This window comes from Lactuca sativa, chromosome 5 (assembly GCF_002870075.4).
Source record: "Lactuca sativa cultivar Salinas chromosome 5, Lsat_Salinas_v11, whole genome shotgun sequence".
Taxonomy (NCBI): Eukaryota; Viridiplantae; Streptophyta; class Magnoliopsida; order Asterales; family Asteraceae; genus Lactuca; species Lactuca sativa.
This window is the reverse complement of record NC_056627.2, coordinates 248,288,014-248,299,766: the sequence shown is the minus strand read 5'-3', so window position 1 is coordinate 248,299,766 and position 11,753 is coordinate 248,288,014. Positions and strand designations below refer to the sequence as shown.

At 33.1% G+C, this 11,753-nt stretch overlaps 1 protein-coding gene across 2 annotated transcripts; it reads left to right on the top strand.

Annotated features, from left to right (window-relative positions):
* Positions 1-4,776: 4,776 nt before the first annotated feature.
* LOC111878000 (receptor-like kinase LIP1) lies at positions 4,777-11,269 on the top strand. Of its 2 annotated transcripts, XM_023874503.3 has the most exons (9): positions 4,778-6,183; positions 6,902-7,056; positions 7,144-7,348; positions 7,541-7,869; positions 8,283-8,505; positions 9,358-9,518; positions 9,606-9,810; positions 10,040-10,308; positions 10,730-11,269. In XM_023874503.3, the coding sequence occupies exons 1-9, from the start codon at positions 5,154-5,156 to the stop codon at positions 11,045-11,047; spliced, it is 2,895 nt and encodes a 964-aa protein (XP_023730271.1). In that variant the 5' UTR covers positions 4,778-5,153; the 3' UTR covers positions 11,048-11,269. The 2 variants fall into 2 exon arrangements, with proteins under 2 accessions (XP_042758738.1, XP_023730271.1); XM_042902804.2 differs by lacking the exon at positions 10,040-10,308 and having other exon boundaries at positions 4,777-6,183; positions 10,730-10,927.
* The last annotated feature ends 484 nt before the right edge of the window (positions 11,270-11,753 follow it).

The following is an 11,753-nucleotide window of genomic DNA, read 5'->3' as shown; positions in this document are numbered from 1 at the left end:
CCCCATGTCATAAACATGTCTCCCATGCTTCATTTCTTTTGAATAAACTAATGGAAAGCCTATAACTCCTTTATCTTTATCTAATTTTCGGAAATTTATTAATAAAAAGAAGAGTTAATTTAAAGTTTATAAACTCAAATTTTATAAAATATAAACTTTGTCTTTTGAGTAAAAGACAAAAGGGTTTCAACTAGTCCAAAAAGTTATACATACCTTATTAATTCATACCATATGAATTATGTAATATTACTTGCTAATGAAAATTATTATTTCCATGAAATAGATAATTTCCAATATAATTATAAGAGTTTTATTGAATATTTATTAAAATCAATTTCTAATAAATAATCAATTATTTCAAGTTGTTGTTAGTATGACCCATTAGTATCATATGTTAATTAACAATATCACTTTAATATTATTCTTGAGCATACTAGACCTTTCAAGATTAACATCATTTTTCAAACCATGATTAACAACAGACAATTGTACTGCATTAAGATACATCCTACTAACAAAACTAAGAAAATATGTGACACCACTAACGTCAATAATATGTATAACTATGCTTGATCCAAGACCTTGAAAAACAGACGGATTTGATTAGTATGTAAGTATGTAACTTACACTTCGAAACAAAAAACGTAATAAATCCATAAAGTTGATATCATTGGTTCAATCTATACCATAACATGTGTAGTTTGGAGAAATCTACAACAATGATCCCTCGATTCGCTCATATTGTTCTCCACTACAAACATGTATTCTAAAATACTGATTATACGAACTCATTTTCAATAATAGAAATCTAAGTGTGCTCTGGATATTCATATGAGCAACAATAGAAATTCCTAAATTTTCCCTCTGAAACGTCCATACATTCCGGAATGGATTCCGAAATACACTTTTCTAATATCACATACCACCAAGTACTTTCGGGCATCTTTTACTATCCAGGAATGTTGCATTCGAGACAAGTTGGTTATTTCTCAAATTTTAGAAAAAAATTGTTAAGTTTATTAATCGTCTCATTTTTATGGGTTATAGTTTAGTCAATTTCTAATAGATTTATTTAATTCAATTAGACAAAATTACAAAAATGGTCCCTGTGGTTTGCCAAAAGTAACAAAGTCAGTCCCTGCTAATTTTTTTGATACAAATGGTCCTTATGGTTTAAAAACTTGCACGGATGGCCCTTTTTACTAGCTACCTTAGAGGAGGATTTGAACTTGGGACCTCCTCCCCCTCTCCCTAATCAACCTGTAACACGTAAATTTTCAAACAAAATTTTCATTTTAAATTCACATAATTCTCATTAACACATTCCACAAAAACCCCCAAGTGTCAAATCATGAAAAACAAAAATCCATAATTGTTTAACAAAATCCAGGATCCTCAAAACATAACTCCATCTCGTGTGTACAATCACACCGGCGCCTTCCCGCGATCCTAAGAAGTACCTGAAACACATATCACATAACATGGTAAGCACGAAGCTTAGTGAGTTCCCCAAAATACCACACACATCTCATTAGCCTCTCATGGCTATATATCGAATAAGACCCTCCGATCAATGTGTCTCAGTGGAACCCTCCGGTCCCACAACTCGGGTGGACCCTCCGGTCCTAACTCGGTAAAACACAGAATAATACACAACATAAATCACAAAGACATAATGCAGGATATCATAGTATGCAATAATAGCATACAAGACCCTCCGGTCACACAAATTACCACTCAAGGTAAGTATAGTGAGAAGACTCTCCTCATAAGTAAGCAAGTAAACCTCGTAACTCTCGAACGGTCTAATCCCCACCTACATGTCATAATCATCTCTAATTAACACTTATAACCACAACTCTAATTACTTTAAGTAAACCCCTCTCTAACTCCCGGAATGGGTAAAAGACCATTTTACCCCTCTATAGTCTCTATAATCCAAACCTTGACCAACCCTAAAAGTCAACATAAGTCAACACTCGAGTCAATAGTCCCTGTTGACCCAACTCATCGAGTGCATCTATGTGACTCGTTGAGTCCCCTTGTTTCCTCAGAAGTGCCGCAAAAGTCCAACTTAACTCGTCGTGTTGTCTCATTAACTTGCCAAGTCACACGTGTCCAGACTCGTCGGGAAAAACCCTAATCGACTTGTCGAGTCCGCTTACCGACTCGTCGAGTCCCTTTAGCCCTTTTTCTCATTCAGATGATTTTGAGCAGAAATGGTGTCTCATACTCTGGATATAGCCTTCCAAGGCTCACTTATCACGTAAAGTTGCAAGCTTTACGTTCATGCATGGCATTTATGGCTAAAAATGCCAAAACAAGCTCCTTAAGGGGTCTCATGCATGGAAACTTGTCCAAGGCTTGATAAAGCTTGTATCTTTGGGCTCATGGGACCTCAACATGTCTAGATTTGAAGTCTCAACTCCATGACAAGCTCATAACACTCTAGATCTCAAAGAACCATGGGGAAAAAGGTCCTAAACTCCCTAAAACGAGATCTAATTAATCAATGATCAAGATAACGACTTTTTACCTTCAAACAGTAGCTAAGAATGAGTGAACACCCGATCCAAAAGCTCATTCTTTTCCAAGGCCTCTTGCTCTTCAACTTTCCTCCAAGAATGCACTACAACTCACAAAATTAGCCTCTCTTTCCCTCACATAAGGTCACAGCTCGATTAGGGTTTGTCACAGTGTAGTAGGGTGACAAGGGTGGCGTAAATGAGGGCTTAATGTCCTTTAAATAGGCCACAAACCCGGAAAATTAGGGTTTCCTCACACAGCTCCTACTCGTCGAGTCGGGGTCTTTCAACTCGTCGAGTAGACTCTAAAGTCACGCGGCCACTTAACTCCTCTACTCGACGAGTTGGGGCATCCAACTCGTCGAGTTGCTCTGCTAAAATGAATGAATTTAATTAAATAATATACCTAGGACTTGGTATGTTACACAACCAAAGCTCTAGTCAACTAGGCTAGACCCAAACTTGTTTTATATTTTTGAAAACTAATTAATATTATCTAAAATTGTAAATACACTAATAATAAAAAATAAAAAATATATTTTTACAAAAAAATATAATAAAATAAAGTATATTTTTAGCGATTGTAAAAAAAAATTACAAACAATTTATTTGTTTTTTTTAACGTATTTCTTTTACGTAAAATATACTTTTTTATGTATATAAAAAATACGTTTTCGTATAATATGTTATTACATTGCTATTATCCTAAAACATATTTTTATGTTTTCATATAAAAATAAGTTTTTTTTTTCTTTCACATAAAAGAAAAAGTTTTTTTACGTATTTATTTTATGTAAAATATGTTTTTTATATATTTAAAAAATATGTTTTCGATAAAATGTTATTACATTGTTATAATCCGAAAATAAACTTTTAAATACATAAAAAAACGTAATCCTAAAAAAAGTAAAAAAAAAAAAAAATTGTATATATTTATTTTATGTGAAGTTCGTTTTTTATATATTAAAAAAACTACATTTTTGTATAATACATTATTATGTTATTATAATCATAAAATATACGTTTACGCTATCTTAACATCTTTAGTTGATTTAAAGTGAATATGCAAGTATTTTTTTTATGTAAAAACGTTAACGTGATAATATATTATACGAAAAACGTTAACGTGATAACATATTATACGAAAACATAAAAGAAAAAATAGCATATTCACTTTAAATCAACTAAATACTTGCATATACAAGAAACTTTTTTTGTCGTTTTTTTAGGATTATGTTTTTGTATAATATGTTATTAGGTTTTTTTTACGTATTTAAAAGTATATTTTTGAATTATAACAATGTAATAATATTTTATACGAAAACGTATTTTTTAAATATAAAAAAACATATTTTACATAAAATAAATATGTAAAAAAAAACCTTTTTTTCTTATGTGAAAGGAAAAAAATTATTTTTATATGAAAACGTAAAAATATGTTTTAAGATCATAGCACTGTAATAACATTTTATATGAAATATAATTTTTAAATATATAAAAAACATATTTTACATGAAATAAATACGTAAAAAAAAAAAAAAAAAACCTTTTTTTATGTGAAAGAAAAAAAAAACTTATTTTTATATGAAAACGTAAAAATATGTTTTAGGATTATAGCAATGTAATAACATATTATACGAAAACGTGCATTTTTAAATACATAAAAAAATTATATTTTACGTAAAACAATTACTTAAAAAAAACAAATAAATTGTTTTTAAAAAATATTTTTTTACAATATGCTAAAAATATTTTTTAATTTTTTAAAAAAAGTTCTTTTATAAGAATATTTTTTTTATTAATGTATTTACGATTTTAAATAATATAAATTAGTTTTTGGAAATATAAACAAGTTTGAGTCTAGCTTATTTGGCTAGAGGCCTAGAGTTTTGGGTTATTAGGGAGAGGGAGAGGGAGAGGTGGTCCCAAGTTCAAATATTACTTTTTCTAGCATTTATATTATTTTAAGACAAATTACAAAAATGATCAATATGGTTTACCAAATGATAGGAATTCAATCTTCTTATATTTGAAAAGACGAAAATGACGTTACAAATTTTGTCCCTAACGGCTGAATACTAACGGAGTTAGTAAAAAGGATCATCCGTGCAAGTTTTGCAAAACACAAGGACCATTTGCATAAAAAAATTAATAAGGACTAAAATTGTTACTTTTGACAAACCACCTAGACTTTTTGCAATTTTATTTGTGGAAACGTACTTAAAAAAGAATATACAATGGAAGACCTGCAAAGCAATCCACAGGAAAAATGTCAACCCTTTCATCTGTGGGCGGCAATTAACAACCTAAGAAGTCTTCTGGAGTACCCAAAAGATGATGGTCAACTTTTAATTGTCGAATTAAAAATAGTTGCTCGATGTAAGAATGATAGAGCACATCATTGAAAATTCCTATGACGCACAATCCTGTGGTACAAGAGCGAAATTAATTCTTAGTTTGCGTCGTAATTTGGGGAGAGCAATATCGATATGCATGTTTGACTAGGAATAAGAATGCTTTCTCGCCATGTCCGTAACCCATATCTCTAATTACTTCGATCATACGTTTGAGAATATTACCTTCTCATTAAAGTCCTAGTTCATATCTACCATCTTCTTTCCTACCGATATGGATGCTGAATCTTCCTCGTCCTTAGAGTTGCCACATCTGTGCCGTCAATTTACGATTTCTGAGATTCACTCAGCAACCCAAAACTTTGATAAGTCATTAGAAATCGGGCGAGGGGGGTTCGGCATAGTTTACAAAGGAACCATCACTAATGGGGTAACTCGTTTGGTTGCCGCCGTTAAGCGTCTGGATTCAAAGTCGAATCAAGGAGCAGCAGAGTTCTGGAATGAAGTTCAAATGCTTTCTAAGTTAAGGCACTGTCACCTGGTCTCTTTGATTGGTTACTGCAATGATGAGCAAGAGATGATCCTTGTTTACGAATATATGCCCCATGGAACCCTTGAAGATCATCTTCACAAATTCCAGAGTCCTTTACCTTGGGTCAGACGACTCAAAATATGTATAGGAGCGGCTCGCGGACTAGATCACCTTCACAATGGTACGGGTATTAAGCATGGAGTTATACATCGCGATGTAAAAAGCTCAAATATATTGTTAGATGAAAGCTGGGCTGCTAAGATTTCAGATTTTGGGTTGTCCAAACTAGGTCCCATAAATCAACCCTCCACTTATGTCAACACTTTTGTCAAAGGCACTTTTGGATACCTGGATCCAGTATACTTTGCAACTGGTAGGCTGACGAGAAAGTCTGATGTGTATGCGTTTGGGGTAGTATTATTTGAAGTCCTGAGTGGAAAACAAGCAGTGGACAAAAGTCTTGATGAGGAGCATTGGGGTTTAGTAAATTGGGCTCAAGAATCTGTCAAAGAAGGAAGGCTAAAGCAAATCGTCGATTGGTATATAAGGGAGAGAATCTTGCCTAAATGTTTGAAGGAGTTTGCAAAGCTTGCAGATCGGTGTTTACCTAGCAATCCAAAGCAACGACCTACAATGGCCGAGGTTGTGGTCTGTCTTGAGTCTGTATTAACCTTACAGGAAAAAGCCAATCACACATTGCAGCCTTCAGCTTTGAGAATATTTGGTAATAAGGTGCCAAAGCTTCTGTCTTGGTCCAATGGGGAAAAATCTGGTATTATGTTCTCTTTCGGTTTATTTGTTTTTTCTCATGCATAAGCACACAAACTGATTTACATGTGGATATATGTTTCCATGTATACATGCACTGGAAGAACATATGTAATGCAATTTGTGTTGATAAGTAGGCAACCATTGAGAAGTATAATGATGATAATTTGAATTGGCACATCATAACTTTGTATTTGAACAAAAAGATCTTTCCTTCTGTAGAGATCATCGATACATTATGATTTACATATCTGACCTCAAATTGTTATCGAAAACCTACTAGAATTGAGCTAGCTGATATTGTCACCAACCAAAATAGCATTCCCTAGATTTATCCTTGAAATGTTTTGATATTTATTTTGGTATTTTTGCCTTGTAAACATTTTTGCCAAACTTAAGTGCTTTAATGATCCAGAACAAAAAGGGTAAATATACCTTAGGTTTTCCCAGGTTGATAAAACCCTTATTTCTTTCATCCATTTCCACATGTCACATCCCTCATCATTAGTGTCATAAGTGAAGTTAGATAATACTTTATTTAGATACAACTTTATTTTTGTATTCACTGTGGGGATGCTGCATTTTATTGCATTAGATATGTGTTATGCCCTATTTGTGTACAAAACTTAGAACATATACTTGTTCTATTGAATATTATATTCTATGATATCATACAATACTCGTACGTATCTTATTTGTTTCTAACAGATATCTATTTGTAGTTGGGAGTAAAACATCTTTGGAGTTATACTTTGATTCTATTGGAGGTGAAAACAGAATATTACGTAGGTTTGAGTTTGGAACTATCAATTCTGCAACTGAGAACTTCTCTGAGAATAATAAAAGTTCACAATGGGGGGATGGTTCCACGTACAGGGTATGCATAGTCATGTATCTTATCTATTTACATCATTTTCAAGTTTCCAAGGACTGCTTAAAGCTCTAACTTAGTTTCTCTTTTCAGGGAAGTCTACAAAATGGACAGGGGGTATCAATTGCCAGACATAATTCTGAATCTGGATCCCAAGAGTATAAAAATGAAGCGGCGTTGCTGGTAAAACTTGAGCATGAGAATTTGCTCAAGCTTCTTGGATATTGCATTGAAGAAACACAAGTATTCCTTGTCCATGAGTTTGCACTATGTAAAAGTCTAGATCACTTCCTATTTGGTATGAATTCTATTTTTGAAAAGTGCATCTCATGCTTTTCTCACAGCCTGGTTCAATTAAGGGTCTGTGATGGTGTTTATGCCAAATAATCATCACTGTTAACATTATTTTACTAAAACTTCATATTGAAAATGATATTTTTCAATATTAGAACAAAACTTGACAAACCTATGCTCCATGATATGTCTGTAGATCGTGGATGTACTCTTTTGGACTGGAATAAGCGAGAAAAAATAATATTGGCTGTTGCTAGGGTACTTGTATACCTTCACCAGCATGATGTCGTACACAACAATGTCAAACCGAGAAACATTCTTTTAGATGAAAATTTCCACCCTAAACTGTCAGATTTTGGGCTTGCAAGATTTTTGCCTATAAAGGAGGTTGATTGTGTCCAAGTGGATGCAATAATACATCAGGCGAATCAGCTGTCAACTAAGGATGATGTGTATGGATTTGGTGTGTTGATTTTGGAAATCATGATCGGGTATAATAAAGACTTTTTTGAAGGACTACAAACTGTAAGTATGATTATCAATAAGGGATCAGATTCTATGATGCTAAGATTGTGCTTCTACTATATCATTTCACTTCTATATTTGACACACCATAACCAAAAGCAAAAGTGATTACTGATCTTGTAACTTGTGATTCAATGTGATTACTGATCTTTGACAAAAAGGTTTAAATCATGGAAAAGCATTTTGGTTATTCTTTGTTCTTTACGTTTTGTTGGCTCAATTATGGTGTGAGAGAGAACTGTCATATGATAGTGTTACTTTTTTAGGAAGAAATTTAAACGGGCTACATGTAATGAATGAAGTATAAAGTACATCAATCAAAATGAATGCCAAACTTATATTGAAAATGCAAGACAAAATTCTTTTTGGTGCAATGGTGGGAGTATAACTATTGACATGTGAAATTGTTGTAGGCTTGGAGGGATTGGTGGTCAGGAAAAGATGGAAATATAATTGATCCTAGAATTCAAGCAAATTCAATCATTACAACAAGATGCATCCTCATTGGGCTGCTGTGTATTTCAAGTGATGCAGCTGACAGACCAACAATGGAGGAAGTTGTTGCCATGCTGACCAATAAGAATCTCCCTATACCAAAACCATTTATGCCAACATGGGTTACACAAAATGGGAGAGGTGCTGATAAAAACTTTAATGGCCTTTTGACAATTTAAGTTCACTCACAAGTTAAACAAAGCTAGTAGATAGAAACAACCACACAGTTTATAAAATAGTGTGTAGAGAAGGAATCAAGCAAAACGAATATAATATATGCATGGTTGGGCTCCCCTTTTTGAGAGTTTAATCCACTTGGATGAATTTTCACCGTCTAGCCGGGTAACACACCGACTGTGATTTCAAAATTTATAATTCTTTTGTCTCATCCAGATTTGATCAATGAAATCAGCCCAACAGTTTATATTTTATAAAAAATAAGCATTTGTTGTTAAATAAAGTGGGAACACTTGAGCAACTCTTTTTGAAATTTCTTTTTTCAAAGTTCATAATATTTGATACAGAAGAAACCTTTAAAATGATTTTTTATTTGGAGAATATAAAGTTTTTCCTTTAGTTTTTAAAAAATCTTACATTTTTTAAAATAAAAGTGAAGTGCCTAGCTAAACAAAATTAATTTCCAATCAAAAATTCTTTCAACAAAAAATCATAACTTTAGATAAACGGGACACCTCTAAGAAATCTTTTGCTTTTGACACATACAAATTTAACCTCTTAGTTTTTATAAAAACTTGATTTATGTAAAAATAGCATGAGGCGCCATAAGAAACTTATAATTTGTGACTCTATCTAGATACAACTTTCGTTTGGTATGAACTTTAGGGATGTTTCATTTTGAAGCATTAGATATGCTTTTTTGCGTTACTTTCACATTCATATATATGAGACAAAACTCAGAACATAGACTTGTTCTATTGAATATATTACACAATAAATCTATCTTATTTGTTTCTAACAGATTTTTATTTTTAGTTGGGATTACAAGATATTTGGAGGTATACTTTGATAGTATTGGAGGTGAAAACAGAATATTACGCAGGTTTGAGTTCAGAATCATCAATGTTGCAACTGAGAACTTCTCTGAGAATAATAAAATTTCACGTTGGGGTTATCATGGTTTCACCGTGTACAAGGTATACGTAGTCATGTATCTTATCTAATTACATTATTTTTAGGTTTCCAAAGGCTGCTAAAAGCTACAACTTGGTTTCTCTTTTTAGGGAACACTACAAAATGGACAAGATGTATCAATTGCCAGACATAATCCTAAATTTGGTTCGCAATATTATACAAATGAAGTGGCATTGTTGCTAAAACTTGAGCATGAGAATTTGCTCAAGTTGCTTGGATATTCCACTGAAGGACTAGAAGTATTCCTTGTCTATGAGTCTGCAGTGTGTGGAAGTCTAGATCACATGCTATTTGGTATGAATTTTATTTTTTGAAACCTACAACGCATGCTTATGTCAGAGGGCAAATTGCACCCTCTTGCGAACTTGTGAACGAGTTTAAGAGCAAGCAATCAGTACCGTTGACCTTACTTTATCTAAACTTCATATTTAAATGATAGATTTTAAGATTATTTAGATTAAACCTGACACGTTTCAAGAAAAGATTAAACCTGACAAACATGTGCTCCATGATGTTTTTGTAGATCATGGATGTACTCTTTTGGACTGGAATAAGCGAAAAAAAGTAATACTTGCTGTTGCTAGGGTACTTGTTTACCTTCACCAGCATGATGTCATACATGGTAATGTCAAACCTGCAAATATTCTTTTAGATGGAAGTTTTGACCCCAAACTGTCGGATTTTTGGCATGATAATCGGCTGTCAACTAAGGATGATGTGTACGGATTTGGTGTGTTGATTTTGGAAATCATGACTGGGTATAATAGACACTATTTCACAGCACAACGAACTGTAAGTATGGTCAGATTCGTCTATGATATTAGAATGGTGCTTCTATAATATCATCCACACCCTATATATTCTACAAAAAATCATATAGTGGTTGTTTAAGATCGACCCAAGCATATAATTTGACATAGATTTTCCTACAAGTTTATTACCAACCATTTTCCTCTGGTAACTTTTTTTTTCAATGTGATTACTGATTTCTGACAAAAGGTTTAAATCATGGAAAAGCATTTTGGTTATTTATTTATAATTTTTATTATTATTATTATTTTATATGTCTTGTGGATCTCAATTATTTGGCATAAGAGAGAAATGCTATATGATTGTATTATCTTGATAAGGAAAAATATGAACGGGCTACATGTAATGCATGACTAACTTCTTTTTGGTGCAATGGTTGGAGTATAACTTTAGACATGTGCAGTTGTTGCGGGTTTGGAGAGATTGGTGGTTAGGAAAAGATCGAAATATGATTGATCGTAGAATTCATGCCGGTTTAAGAATCACAGCAAGATTCATCCTCATTGGGCTGCTGTGTATCTCAAATGATGTAGCTGACAGACCAACAATGGAGGAAGTTGTTGCCATGCTGACCAACAAGACTCTCCCTATACCAAAACTACCTATGCCAACATGGATTGTAGATAATGTTTCAGATGTTGCAGATGATACAGATGATACAACAGATGCCTTAGAAATATTACCATCCAGTGACTATGATTCCGAGGCAGTTGTCAGTTGAGGACTTTATGCCTGAGCTATGACCTTGATAGTGTCTTGCAGGTATTCGTATATAACACTCAATTCCCTTTATTAAAACAGTGCTGGAAGTTTCCTTCAAGCCCATCAATAGGTTCTGAGGACCAAATGTATTATAAGTCTGATATATTCTTTGTAGGTTTAAAGAATCCCTATTTTATCTGTGATAATATCTTGGCTTATATAATGTTGAAATTCCTTATAATCAAGTTGTTCTTTATTTTCTATTTGTTTTTTGTTATATGATATGCTTTTTCACAAACAAGGTGCATTTCTTAAAGCACAAAACAAGTGTAAAAACCAACCGAAACATAGAGTGAGACACTTGATAAGCCCCGACCCTATTTGGTTTACCAAATGAAGACATGCACCGTGCTACCAGACCCCAATCCAAGCACCTAATCAACCTGACTCTTGAAAGCATGGGGTTTGTTTGAATATTGTTAGAATGTAAATATTGCATATATTAGTTTTAAGTCTAGTTAGCCCATGGGCCCGTAGTGTTTCTTTTGTATAGGGAGCATGCCTCTATATAGTCTTGTACCGCCTCCTTGTAAAAGATATACAATCAATAACCTCCTTGTAAAAGATATACAATCAATAAGGTATCTTAACTATCAATCTATTCTTGTTAACATGGTATCTAAACGAGGTTTAGGGGTGGAGGGTTTTTTGTGTTAAGTACCGGT

What these genes read in the sequence shown, in the direction of transcription:
- LOC111878000 (XM_023874503.3), top strand. Translation starts at nt 5,154, where the DNA reads ATGGATGCTGAATCTTCCTCGTCCTTAGAGTTGCCACATCTGTGCCGT. An exon ending in GGTTACACAAAATGGGAGAG is followed by an intron (nt 8,506 to 9,357) that starts GTGCTGATAAAA and finishes TTTTATTTTTAG; the next exon opens with TTGGGATTACAAGATATTTG. An exon ending in TCTAGATCACATGCTATTTG is followed by an intron (nt 9,811 to 10,039) that starts GTATGAATTTTA and finishes ATGTTTTTGTAG; the next exon opens with ATCATGGATGTACTCTTTTG.